Source organism: Tyto alba, unplaced genomic scaffold (assembly GCF_018691265.1).
Source record: "Tyto alba isolate M040663 unplaced genomic scaffold, T.alba_DEE_v4.0 Super-Scaffold_21, whole genome shotgun sequence".
NCBI classification, from domain to species: Eukaryota; Metazoa; Chordata; class Aves; order Strigiformes; family Tytonidae; genus Tyto; species Tyto alba.
The window spans coordinates 891,617-905,667 of record NW_024881295.1 but is presented as its reverse complement, the minus strand read 5'-3'; the positions used below and the strand labels follow the sequence as shown (position 1 = coordinate 905,667).

General features: G+C 46.9%; 1 protein-coding gene across 1 annotated transcript; it reads left to right on the top strand.

The window, feature by feature from the left end:
* The first annotated feature begins 6,927 nt into the window (after window positions 1-6,927).
* Window positions 6,928-11,432, top strand: LOC104369087 (C-type lectin domain family 4 member E). The gene is made up of 6 exons (XM_009976538.3): window positions 6,928-7,077; window positions 7,877-7,972; window positions 9,003-9,095; window positions 10,158-10,309; window positions 10,525-10,655; window positions 10,929-11,432. The coding sequence occupies exons 1-6, from the start codon at window positions 7,041-7,043 to the stop codon at window positions 11,086-11,088; spliced, it is 669 nt and encodes a 222-aa protein (XP_009974840.3). The 5' UTR covers window positions 6,928-7,040; the 3' UTR covers window positions 11,089-11,432.
* Window positions 11,433-14,051: the final 2,619 nt, after the last annotated feature.

Sequence of the window (14,051 nt, the reverse complement as noted above, 5' to 3'; positions counted from 1 at the left end):
ATGACCGGTGCCTTCAGTGCCACCTCGAGGAAGAAGTCCTCTTCCCAGCTGAGAGCTGATGCCAGAATCACCAGATGCAGCAGCCTTCCTGGGAGGCCAACACCTCAGCTATCCCTGTAAAAGCATACCTGCCCACGTGAGACCATGCTGTGGAAGAGGCAGGAAGCAGCAAGCTGCTGCTGCACATGAGGTCCCTACCAGAAGTGCATTGCCTATTGAACTGCCTTCCTGTTCTCCCGCAGACCATATGCCACCATGGATCCCACCTTTTCTCCACCCATTCCCACTTCACGGACCCTGTGCCCGCACTTCTATTTGCCTCAGGAAACATAATCTGCCTAAGCTTTCCTGACCAAACAGTGCCAGCTCCCCACAGTGCACTGGTGTGCATCTCCTGGCTGTGTGACTCTGTCTTACCTATGAAAGTGAATTGTCTCTCTGTGTCCTAAAGAGAGGGGAGAATTTGTACTGGAGGTAAGGTGACCAGGAGATTTCTCTTTCTATGCCACTCAATGGGAGTAGTTCTGTGAACGGCACCGGGTGGTAGCAGGAGCTGCTGAATCCTGTAGCCCAGCAGAGGCAAGGCTGCTGCAGCTTCATGTCCCCCAGCTCAGATGGTAGTGAGACTAAGCATTTATGTACAATATGTACATATATGGATACATATGGAAGAAAAAGGATGTATATATATAAGCAACCACACAGGGCAACACAGGCAGAAAGCACTGACACATACACAAACAGCATGAGTAGCTTGAGCCTGTTCCCCTCCCTGGCTGCTAGCAGGCTTTCATCCTGATAGCAGAAAAAAAAATATATTTACACGTATGGACCTCTTCAACAGTAAGGCTTAGTCATTCAGTCTATCCATAGCTGGCCTCTGCATCCCCTGGTCTTCTCTATACAAGGTCTCATGACAGACACAAAGAGAAAAAGGTCTCTCCTGTAGCTGGTCAAGATTTCTGGTCTTCCTAGTAGATGCTTCTCAGATCCCCTGGTTGGCCTGGGAGCTGGCTTGGTCCTCTGCTCCATTTTCAGTGGTGAAGATCCTGGCGTTCATAACTGCCTGATGCTGTTCAACCGTGTAGTCTGACATATGAGAAGAGTCTGGAGTCCTTTTTTGGAAACTAGCTACCCCCACCGGTTGACGGAGGTATTTCCACCTGTGTAGTATTGACACTTCTAGGGATCTGACTTAATTCTACAGGATACCGTCAATAACACAAGTCGACCTGAAGCAGTGTCACTGACAACTGTCAGAAAGGTCAGCAGAGACTTGTGATGGTATCAGGGAACTGGAGAAGTGCAGTGCTGGAAATAGCCTCCCTTCTCCCTCCTGGTGTTCTGGTCCTCTCTAGCTTCACAGTACAGAGGTATGTCTCATGTAGAACAAAATCCTTCTTTGCTGCCACTTGAGTTAATGTCTTGAAGTGTCCTCTGGTGGGTACATGACCACTGTGCTCTTCACAGGTTCTTTGCAGCTAAGATGCTTCTTCCCCCTTCCGACTGCTTTTTCCCAGTACCACGCTTCATATCTCCTCTCAGGTCTTACTTAACAGATTTATTTTCACTGTTTCTCTTACTTTGCCTTGGACTCCTCCCATTCCATTCTGTCACTGTCTAAGCCCAATGCTCTAGCTGTGAGCAGAACAGCACAATTTACCTCCTTCCACTATGTTGTACATCTAGCCCCCAAGTTAATATGCCTCCTCTGGAGATCTGCTGCTGGACAAGGAGTTTCCTCCTCTACTTAGGAAGTTTTATGAGGGCCAAGCTCACCCTTGCAAAGCAGCATTTTAATCACTCCTCTCATGGTTTATTTCGATGTTACATTTCTCCTCCATAGTGTAATCATCTGTGTCTGCCTTCCAAGGATTTTATCTTCTGTTTTCAGTTAATTTCTCTGATTTCCAGAGCACTTGTCCTCCCAGCTTGTTTCTTGGCCTGTTGGCTTGTCCCTTCTCAAATTTTCATGTCTACTTTTCTTCCTCATGGGGCTTTTGATTTTTGCATTAGTGGACTGAAATAGTCTATGCTTTGTGTCCTTTTGAACAGACTCTGAAAAACTAGGTAGGGAACAAAAGAAACCCAGTGGTGAACCACCTTGGTGATCCAACTGCTTCCTGTCACTTCACAGAACGTCTCTCTACCTTCCTTGAGAGTTCTTGCACAAGAGTCCTGGGGTGAGGCTTTCTGCCTAAAACATCTGGAAGATGAGGTTTCATAGACCTAGGTCCTGCCTGACCCTACATGCTGTCATTTCAAGAACGGTGACATGTGACAGTACCTCCTCCTGGCCCTACAAGTGAGGGCCTCGTCATCTGCAAGCTAGAAAGTATCCTCTCTAGTGGCACAGCTCCTCCCAAGCCCATTCTGGGGTTCTGGGATCAGGTCTACCTGGAGGGGACCTCCTTGTCTGGGGTCTTTAGCAATGTTCCCACTAGTTTCTGACTTTTGCTGTGCAGGACACACCTTTAGCCCTCATTCTGTGACAATTCTTAGCATACAAGAATAGCAAGGAGCAGATTTCTTTTCTTCTCTTCTCCAGAAAAGAGCCAGACCAACAAAGGGAAGGTTAAGCCTGCAGTGGTAAAGCTAGCTGAAGGTGCACAGCCCTTGAATGACAGAGCTGACTGGCAGTTCCCTCTGCCAGATGTGGACAGTCTGGGGTGATCTGCAGTGAGCAGCACCACCTACCAGTTCTGAACACGGCCCTCTTGGCTCTAGGAAGAAGGCAGGACTGATGCCAGTGGGATTAATGGAGTAAGAGGGCAGGGGTTTCTGGATGAATCAGCATTTGGAAGAGTCCATCTCCATGTCCCTCTAAGCTCTGGAATCCCCAGGACCTGGATATGGCCTTTCCTTGCAGTGCTTGACAAGGTCATGCTGGAGGGTAACATGTCTCCAGTTCTAGAGGCCTGGGGAACCAACTAATGTAAATGATGAAGCATGTCTTGTAGTCCACTGGAAGTCAGAAGTACACCAGAGCTGGAACAATCTTCCACATGAATGACAGCCACTGTCTTAAAATTTCTGAAACTGCAGCATCAACTGCCTGATGGAGGAAACCTCATCCATAAAACTGAGAGACCAGCAGTGACCTGACAAAAAACACAGGAATTTTTGAATGGGTGTGAGTGCTGGAGCCCACATCTTCACTCTGCTGAATGGGAATTCTGAGTGGAAGAAATATGGTCAGGCAGTTGGTGAGTACTGACCTTCTGTTCTCCAGGCTGAACAATTCTAACTCTTAGCCTCTCTGCATAGGAAAGATGTTCCGACAGGTACTCCATTTGCTTTTTCAAGGCATAGGAAACTTCTCTCAATTACTTCAGCCTGTCAAAGATACTGGCTTTGCAATGAGATTGGCTTTTTTCTGTAGCTTATTTGGACACATGATTAGTGGTATGGTCAGCTGCCTGGGTAACAACCTGCATAGAACTGTCCAGCATTGTCCTTGTACCTTTGGTGACTATCCAGAAAATAGGCCATATTCCCTCTGTCTTCTTGGTAGGATTTACTCCGTGGCCTACATTCACTATCTAGTGCAAGGTTGGGTGTGCTGCATGATGGGCTAGAGATGCTTTCAAAATTGCTGCTATTACGTATTGGCTGAACAGATGTCCTGGAATGAAAGCAAGGACACCAGCACAGGGTTGGGCTCCCACATGGTGGTGATCAATACAGAAGCAATTCAAGTAAGAGAGAGTCTTCTCATGGGATTCTTCCAAGTAGATCCTCAGATCAGCCAGTGTTTGCTCTCCTGAAGTCTTTGCTTGTGATCCTGGGTTTTGCCCCGCTTCCTCCTCACAAGATCATGAACTCCAGCATCTCATAGTCACTACAGCCAAATCTGCCCCCCAACCTTTACATCCCAAACCAGAATGTATACATTTGTAAGTGTGAGATCAAGCAGAGCATGTCTCCTCATCAGGTCCTCCATAACCTGTGTCAGGACGTTACCATTAAAGCACTCCAGAGACCTCCTGTATTGCTTGTACTTTGCTGCTGAAAACAAAGCTTGGAAACTGCTGCACAAACTGCTAAATCTGCTTCTGTGTCCTGGTTTGGGCTGGAATGGAGTTGATGTTTCTTTTTGGTAACTAGAATAGTGCTGTGTTTTGGATTATATGAATGCCTCTTCTATGAATACACTTGTTATAATCAAGCATCACTGTCTTCAGTGGTTGAGGGGCAGAAGTCCCTGGCAACTCTGCACTGCCAGGTGCCACCCTGTTGTCCCAGCACACTGATCTGACACATATATTTGTGAAGTAAAATAACCAAGTCACTTGTGAAGTTCTTCACGACTGAAGCAGGAAGAAAACAGCTGAGAATCATTACTTACAGAACTGTGGAAAGACATACAGAGTGAGGTCACTGATATATGTTCTCCCCAAGCATGCTGCTGGTGTTTATGGAGCAGAAAAGAGAAATAAGTTCCTTCCATTTTGGAAAGATAATATATTTGCGATGGTTCCAGAGCCTTCCACAGAGGGGGTAGCCTCTCCCATCACTGCTCCCAGCTGCCTGGCACCAGGACTACTAAGAAGTTTCTTTGCAGGCCTGTGCAGAACTTGGCTACTGTCACCAATCTGAGACTCTTTATCCTGGAGTGGGATAGAGCTGTTAGTCACCTGAATGTTGTAAGGCCAGCTGTTGATTTGCTGGGAGCAGTAGCTTGGTTTGTAACACTGAAAAGAAGGTAGTTTGCCATCTCTCCACTTTAGACCCTGTGCACATACCAAAGTGAATTCACATGAGGGTGCTTGCACAGACCTTCACTGTGGTCAAATATCCTGGATAGCAACAACTGATAAAATAGGAATGTGAATGTAAACAGCTGTGGGAATTGAATACCTGAAACTATCTGAGATGCCATTTGCCCCAAACCCACCGTTGTTAAAGAAGAACGTGACCACTAGCTTAACAGTAACCAGGGAATTAGCAAAAGGCTTTTTAGAGAGAGAAGAATCAGTCTGAAAACAAAGTTTATAAGAAACAAGAACATTTTTAACAGAGGGAAGAGAGAGAAGTGGGAAGGAAGTGGCAGTCGACACCTGATTTGACAACTGCCCTGCAACTTTGCAGCCTCGACCTGTAACAGCTGCCCGTTCATCCTCCCCGTTGGATGCTATGGGTAGCCTGCATTCCTGGAAGTAAGGGGTGCAACCTGTACAGACCCACAACTTCAGTGTGCATATGTGACCTTGTGCTTTCTCACTGACCTGTGAGAAAGCAGACTGTAGGAAGTGGTGTGGATGAACATGAACTGTATATCTCCAGCAGGAAGTGTGTGAGAATAGGGGAACCCTTGTTCCCAGAAAAGGGGATGTGTTCTTGCAGCCTGTACTTCCTGTGGTGGGGGTGGGAGATGGGAGGTTGCACAAGTAATCACATGAATGTGTGTGTATGTGGGGGTTAGAGCTTTTCGGGAATAGTTATGTAAAGATGTGCAGAAATTTGTAGGTGTTTATTAATATTTTGTGTCTGGTATTGTGCCTTATGTGTTGGATTGCTGATACTCATCCTGAATATACAGGCTGTGGTTTGTCAGTTAATTACATGTCATGAATAAATCAGTAAACTGCTTAGATCCATCCTGATTAGATTTAAACCACATGAACTGTGCACATTTTCCTTCTGACAGTTTTGCACCCTTTGCGTTCTCCATACCAATCAGCTGAAGTCAGTTCCCTGCCCATATGAGCAAGTATATTTTAGAGCAATAACAAATACAATGCATTCTCATTTCTGGGCATCTGTGGTGCAATTCAGTTCCGTTCTCCATCATGTCAGCTGGGAACTTTGTAAAATGCCACTTGAGAATCTCTCACTGCACTGTGAATCCAGTAGCTAGTGCCTTCTAGTAGCTCATACTTTCTACAACTATAGCAGCAAGCACATGTATGGACCATCTTTCCAATGCAACAGAGTTGTTGGATGATTTGACCCTGCCTGCAGCCTGTTGTGCACACAAAAAACATACTCAGAGGATATTTTATATATACAGTTTAGGCTTGTCCTCATTTGTAACCAGCCTTGTGCCCTGCTCTTTTAAGACTTCAACTTATACGCTTGTGCTTTGCGTTAGCTATCCCATTCCTTCCTCAGCACATCCATGCATGCCTCTTCACAGGGAGAAAAAAGCTGCTGGAACATGGAAGAGCAAAGGCTGCGTATCCACCTCAGTCCATTCAGAATACAATGAGTTCCAGTAGGGATTCTTTATCCTTAGGGGTATCCTAAGGGACACTTTATCCTGCAGGGTTTTGAATCAAGTTGCCTTGAACAGTGATAGAACCACCACGTATGGCTGTGCCTTTTGTAGTCATGACCAAGTAAAACTTCATGATTTGTAATGCATGGGGATTCTGGCACCGTCTAGTGATCCTTTTTGGCCACCAGCTCTATAATGACAGGTCATATGCGATCCTTCCACTCAAAGCTCTATCTTCTTTCCATGATTAGTTAAAATCAGTGTTGGCTAATTCTTTGTTGTGCTCTGGGTTACTGGGCTCAGGTTTCATATGAGGACTTGCCCAGATTGAGTCACAGATATGTTTTCTTACTGTTTTTTGACTCCCTTTTGCAGGACGTTCTGAGTAGGTTTAGCCCTGCCCTAGCAAATACCAACAGCATAGGCATTTTCACACACGTACTCACTCACCAGGAAAGAACAAACACCAGTAAAGCTAGTAGTATGTCCTATGAAACTGCTTGAATATGTGCAAAAGGACGTTATTTGACCTGGAATGATGCTATTCTTAATCTGTTTTCATTTGCCTCTGTGAATTTTTGTGTTGCAACAAACGTCTTGTGAAATGACCTGGTAGAGAAATTATGAAAATTCCCCCATCTCCATGTGCTGTGGGGACCACCCAGGATATGGCTTTTTCTGCACACTGGATTAGAGATTGCGAAGGCTCCTCACCAGTGTGGGAGCTGCCCTAGTACAGTCTTCTGTGCAGGAAGAAGGCTGTATTCATGGCCACATTGGTAATGTGGACTCTCGGAGGAGTGATACTGCACTAGAGAGAATGAATCACCAAGAGAGAGTCAGACCTGGAACTGCAGGTAACCACAAAGCCTTTCTTTCTGTCCTCCTGTAGAAGAAGGAGGAGGTGAGGGAAAATACAGGGCTGGGATAGATAATGAGTGTGGTACAGTGGCTGGCCTCATACCAGGAGAAGGGGCTTAGGACAAAAAAAGCAACAGATGAGGGAACTGGGAGTGCCTGGGCTGGAAGAATGACTATTTTCCAGGAGCCAGGGGAAATGAAAGTTCAGGCAGACTATGGTCTGCCACCCCCTTCAATGGTTTTTCTGTAAATGATGGGACTGAAGAGTGCTATCCTACTATCATTATTCAGGTAAAACTATCTGCATCAAGCTAAGCACAAGTCACTGCTCCCATCTCTGCTGTCTCTAAGGAGAACCAAGCTTTCCCAAGAGCTTCAAAGTACCCATTCTCCCTGTGGAAACAATCTCTTCTGTGTGTCTGCCTCTACAAACACTGAGCTGGACAGTCACTCCTTTGAGTGACAAAGGAAGATGTGTTGAGGAGAAAGGAGGTGTGACAGAACAAAGAAAGGAGGAGTGCAGTTTGGGAGGAGTACAGACAGGGCTTGTGATTGATAAAAAGTGAAATAAAAGAGCAGCTTCAGGGCAGCATGTTCCCCTACTCTGTGGGCCTGACCCACTGCTAATGATGGGCAGCAGGACCTGGCTATGGCAGGCCCTGATTACGGCATCTGTGGGGCTCCCCAGTCCTTGGAACATGGGTATCAGCAGGTTTTTGGGTTATGCAGCCACCTGGGTTATCCTGCCCCCAGCTCTGGTTTGGGGGTTTACCACTCTTGCCTTGTGTTTTTCAGCTCCAGCAGAAGAGAGAAGCTGCTCCTGGCTAAACCCCTGGGTCTTCCTTGTTTCTGTCCTTGCCATCAAAACTGCCTTTGTAACCATCTGCCTTGGTGGGTTCCAGGGTTTCTTAATTCCCCGGGGATGAAGGGAGCAGTTGACTGCCTGTTGTCAGATGGAAAAACAATATTCTAGTCTCTCTGCCAGCTTGTTCTGCTGCCCCTCTTCCACCTTTGCCCTCTTAATCAGGGAGTAGGGGCCCTTCCACAGTTAAGGTTTGTTCCCTGACAGGGCCTTCCCACTGCTCCTCTCACTTTCCCACCTGCCTGAATAAAGCTAGTCCTGGATGAAACCACCCAGTTTCTCCCCTTTCACCAAGAGCTGAGAAGTCTCTTTAGTGTCAGAGGGCACCTGAGTAGGTTCCACAAAGGCTGGCTGTTGGATTTTGGTTCTCCTGATCTGGTCTGTCAGAGCTCCTTGTGACAAAGTTGCAGCCAAAGAGCCAGTGTGATGTCCTTGGAAATACTGGTAGCAGGTTGCCCATATTTTAGCAGGGTGGGGGTGAATCCATCAAAATACGCCAGCTGCATCCCACCCACACTGCCTGGACCAATGAGAAGGAAAATCCTTTGCTTGTACTGTCCTGGAGTATCATATTGCTTTGTGATGACTCTTCTGTGCTGCTGTTTAACTCCTTTGTGTGAGCCTCAATACTCAATAGTTCTACCCCTTCCCGATAAAGGTAAAAGTGTGGCTTTAAAGCTGTAATGGCCAGGAAAATCAAGAGGGAACATATATTAATATTCCACCTTTATTGAGCTTATCTCATGACTTCTTTGACTCTTTCCTGAACCCATCTTCAAAGGATGTCTAAGCTAGTTTTATCAGCTGGGAAATGAGGGTCTCAGCAGAGGGAAGAGGAGCTCATCTGATTAGTGTTTGTTCAAAGGACGGAGTGACCAGCAGTGGGAGAAACAGCCTGCTGTTTCTCATCTGCTTGTTCAATACAGGTTTCAGAGCTTGTTAACATAACAGAGTCTCTGTGGGGGCTCTAATTCAGAAGGTAGAGGATAGAACAAGTTGCTCATGAATGAGCACAAAAGGATGACAGTAGTACTTTCTGTCTCTTTCCTCTCTTCCCAGTTATTTTCCTTCATGGAAGTTATGGCCAGAACAAGATTCTGCTCCAGAATGATCCAGAATGGCGCTGCATCCCCAATGTATCTGCAGGCAAAAGTGAGTGATGCTAAGAGCCTCATGAGAAACACCAAGAACCTCACCAAAATTTACTGTGGTGTCAGTCGGCCTTTGAGTTTGGGAGGGTGATTGTCAGCCAAAGCTGGATTGTTTTAAGGAAGCAAGCTGGAGAATTGAAGAAAGAAATTGTTTTTACTTAGGATGCCATGAAAACATGTTCTGGTTCAGTGGAATGGAAGAGGGTGGGTTGTTCCAGACCTACATTTGACCACCCTTCCTACTTTTCCCCTATGACTGGCCCTCACAAAACCCCTCAACTGCTAGTCCAGTTCACTAATCTTGCTGAAAGCGCTTCATCCTTTTGTAAGGGCTAGTTCAATCCAGCTCCACTCGCTGTGCTGGCTCCCTGCTTGTTCACACAAGCATCATGGTCAGTGCGAGGGACAGAGGCAGGAGTGGTAGGAGCATGTTGCCATGCAGTTTAGAGTAGCTGGACTGCTGGGCTGCAGTCACACATGAAGTGATGGCAATGGCAAGTGCTAGAATCCTGTAGTGCAAACTCCCGAACTCAGCTCAGTCATTTATTCTCATGTAGCCTCATTCCTGGGGAGAATGTATCTCTGTTTTTTTAATCCGCCCTGTGACTTTCTATAAGGCAGATCTCTAGGAAAACCTGGCTAGTGTAAGGAACTGCCTGTGGTGGCAGCAAGGCTGCCAGAGCAGTTTACTGTACATGTCTGTCAGTCTTCATGAGTTGAGAGTTAAACACTTGGACAACACTTCTCTGGTGGAATTGTTCCCAGAGGAGCATGAACCATCTTGCTTTCTCAGGAGCGGTAAGGCAGAAACTGTGTCTCTCAACAAACAGAAGTTGTACAGACATGGCAGAGCAGATAGAGAAAGGGAAGGGCATTTCAGGCAGGGGCTTTGTGGCAGAAGCCTGTCAGGGTGTTGACAGCTTTATTTGTGGAGTGTTTACCTCTGTCCAATTTAAAAGCGTGGTTCAAACCCCTCCTCTAGCACCTGGGAACCTACATTGAGCTCAGGAAGATGAAGGACAGCACATCTTGTTCAAAAGCGGGATTTTTTTTCCTCCCACAGAAAAGGGCTGGATGTGCTGCCCGAAGGGCTGGAGATACTTTCAAGAAAAGTGCTATTATCTGTCCACTGATAGGATGTCTTGGGTTGAGAGTGAGCAGAACTGCACTGGGATGGGCTCCCACCTCGTGGTCGTCAACAGCAAAGCAGAGCAGGTAGGTGCATGGCTGAGAGAGGCACCCAGCAGCCAGAGACCCAGTGTCAGGCCATGGAGGGGACTCAGAGCCCCTCCTTGTTCTGCAGGGGAATGGAATGGCCTTTGTATCCCTTCAGCACTGGCCTCCCTCTGCCACCAACCCCAGCCCATGGGCACTCCTGGCTGCCTCCCTCTGCTCAGTCCTGTACCTCATGGATGTTGTGCTTTTTCCAGGAGTTCCTCTTCAACTTGGCAAAAGGAGTATTTACTAATACCTATGAAACAAAATACTACATAGGCTTAACTGCTTACAATAATGGGCAATGGCAGTGGGTGGATCAGACTCCATACAAGAAAGCAGCCACGTGAGTATACCGGGGGAATGAGGAAGGTCCTGCAATTCACACTCCTCAGTCCAAGTGACCAATACACTGAGTAAGGAAGGTATGTGTCAGAGTGGGATTTCTGTCTCCAACTGCCCTATAAGTCAAAAAAAGTGACCAGTTTTCTAGTCAAAACTATGACCCTAAATCTGTCACAGTAACTTTCCCCTTTCTCTTCCACAACTGTTTGAGGTGACTTCACCCCCACTGTCATGCATGGCAATGCATTCCCAATAGAGGAACTTTCTTTTACAGGTTCTGGAAACCTGGGGAACCCAATTTGCTCTTTGCAGAAAAATGTGCTGCAATTCACATCAAGGGAAACACAGACTCCAGCACTTATAGTAACTGGAATAACATTCTTTGCTTCACAAGTTGCTATCGAATTTGTGAAATGGCAGTCAAATTTGTCTAAGGAAGGAAATTTCACTTTGGATGAAGGACTTGAAGGAGTATCCTTGAGAAAGGGCAGCTCATGAAATATCTGATGAAAAGCTAGCCTCAGCTCACACAGATGCTTTATCTTGTGATGCAGGATGAGCAAGCCTGCCACAGAATCTGAACTTTGAAGGACCTCAGTTCCCAGCCTGTGCCTCTGCATCTCTTTTCAAGCTGGATATCAGTCCTGGATGAAATCACTCAGGCTAATGTCAAGGACCTACTGTGCCCCTTTTCACTCTCCTTCATAGGAGACACTTAACACACGGTCGTGCTTTGAGCCTAGTCGGCAGCCAAACACCACGCAGCCACTTTCTCCCCCTTCTCTTCTGGCAATGAGAAGGGACAGATGAGACAGGCTTGGGTTCAAGATAGGACTGGGATGGGGAAAAAAAACACCCTTCATGGTCATGAGCAAAAGGCAGACTTGTTAGGGGAAGAAAAAAAGAACATACATTTATTACAGACACTAACAACAGATAACAGAGTAGGACAGTGAGAAGCATTGCCACATCTTGAGAACACCTTCCCCCCACCCCTCCCTTCTTCCCGGGCTCAGCTCTGCTCCCGATATCTCTACCTCCTCCCCCAGTGGCGCAGGGGCAGGGGATGGGGGGTGCAGTCAGTGCTGCCACTTCTGCCATCTTCGGTGGGGGAGCTTCTGGAACTTGTTCCCCCTGCTCCATCGTAGTCCCCCTCTCACAGAAGACAGTCCTCCACAAACTTTCTCCGACATGAGTCCCTCCCACAGGCTGCAGCATTTCCTTACAATGCTCTGGTGTGGGACACCAACTTTCTCCAACTGGATTCTCTCCCATGGGCTGCAGCCCTTCCCGAGCTGCTCCGGCGTGGGACACCCCCGCATGCTACAATCCTCCCAGTGCTGAATTACAGCAGTGGAGCTACCTTTTCCCACAAGACCCCGGCCTTCTTCGGGCACAGCACCTTGATCAACCAGGCGAAACAAAACACAGGCCATAAATCAGTGTCTGCTCCACCGTAGATCTCCATGGGTGGCAGGGGGGGCTGCCCTGCCGTCTCCCCACAGGATACAGGGGGGTCTCTGCTCCGGCACACCTCCCCCCTCCTTTCTTCCTCCGTTCCTCCACTGACCTTGGTGTTCACGCAGCTGCCCCAACTCCTCCTCACAAGTCTGACTCCTCCTCACCACGTCCCTTCTTAAATACGTTATTGCAGAGGCGCAGCTGATGGGCTCAGTTTTGGTGCAGAGGTGGAGCTGACTTGGAGCTGGGGGAGCTTTGAGAAGCTTCTCACAGGGGGCCACCCCTATAGCCCCCTCCTCTGCTACCAAAAAACCCCATCACTCACTCAAACCCAGGACAAAGGACCTACTGTGCCCCTTTTCACTGTCCTTCACAGATGGGTGACCTGATCCTCCAGTACTTACTTTGACTCCTTGTCCAGTCTCAATGTCTATATCTCAACTTGTCCGTATCTCCTTGTCCATATGTCAGTGATACAGAAGAGGCTCTCTCTGTTTCATGAAAGGGTACTGGTCCTATAAATCACTGGATCAGAATTTGAAAGAAGAACTTGGAGTGTGCTTGGCTAACCCCTGAAGGGAACAAATATTCATGGCTTATCTTTAATGTTTCCTTCTTCTTTCAGCATCTTCTGTGTTGATATGTTAAAAAACCTCGTAAAAATAAATATTAATTCTGCTCTTTGAGGCTGTCTTCTGACTGACAAGTCCTACCCCCCCAGCCTCCCTGTATGGAGGTCTTAACTTTTCAGTATGTTTGGCACCTGCAGGTTTTTTTTTTACTGAGTGTGCTGTACTGGCCAGGAGCCGGATCAACATAGTGTTCATCTGCAGAGCATGTGAGAAAGACTCTGAACAGTTTTGGAGAATCAGGTGTGAGGGAAGCTGTGGGAATGAAGGGTGGTTAGCAAAGTTGTAAACTGACCTTCAAACTAGAAAGGTGGTTGTGGTTAAATGAAGCAAGAGTGCAGAACACCCTGTTGCAAGTGTGAAAAACTGCAGGTCAGAACACCAGCTGTGGAGTGTGTGATGAGCAAGTGGTCAGTAAACAGACTAGATCTGAAGGTCAGTAGGATGGGAAAAACAGAAATGAAATATGTAAACAGGGGGTAATAAATTGGGGGCTTTCACACAGGATGGTAATACTGGCTCTTGGCAATGCTCCCACTTCGCAAACAGACGTGAGTTTGTCACTATTCAGTGCATCACCCTGATCCTGGCTGGTCCAAGACTGGCAGGAAGCCACAGAGCAGGGTGTGTAGTAGTCAGCTGTTTGCTCAGGATGTAGTAGAAAGGAGATGGATTTCGGAGATCCTGCTGAGGCATGTGGCAGGATTAAGCATGGCAATGAAGGGGAGAGAAAGCAATCAAAAATCATATGAAGGACAAAAGCCAGAGTCTCCTCAGGAGGGACTTTTAATGTGAGAAAGGGTAGAAGACCCCTATCAAAGGCATCACTACAAATTAGACACACAGAAGTCTTCAGCAAGTGCTCTGCTTCCCTCAAATCCTCCAAACCTCTGTCTGTCTCCCCTTTCATCAATGATATTCTGAATATCTCTTCAATGATACTCCTTGAAGATCTGGGATTTTCCAGTTTTGGGACTAAAAGTACATCCCAAAAAATCAGGATTTTGAAGAAAAAGAGGCAGATAAAACACACAGAGAGTGATTAATGTTTTACAGGAGGTTTTGGAGGCAGTTGCAGTTCTGGCTCATGGGAGGTGGTATGGGACAGAGCAAAACTCATACCAGGAGACTGGTTTGCAAGAAAATGTAACTTGCTAAGAACAGTCTCCATGCACCAAATTTGGAATGCAAAGTTTTTCTTGAGATGTCCAGACAAAAGGGGGATCTTGAGAGATGATACCGGGTTTGCTTGCAAAATCGCTGAAGGGAAGTTCCTGATCTCATCTCCCTGCAAACAGATACAAACG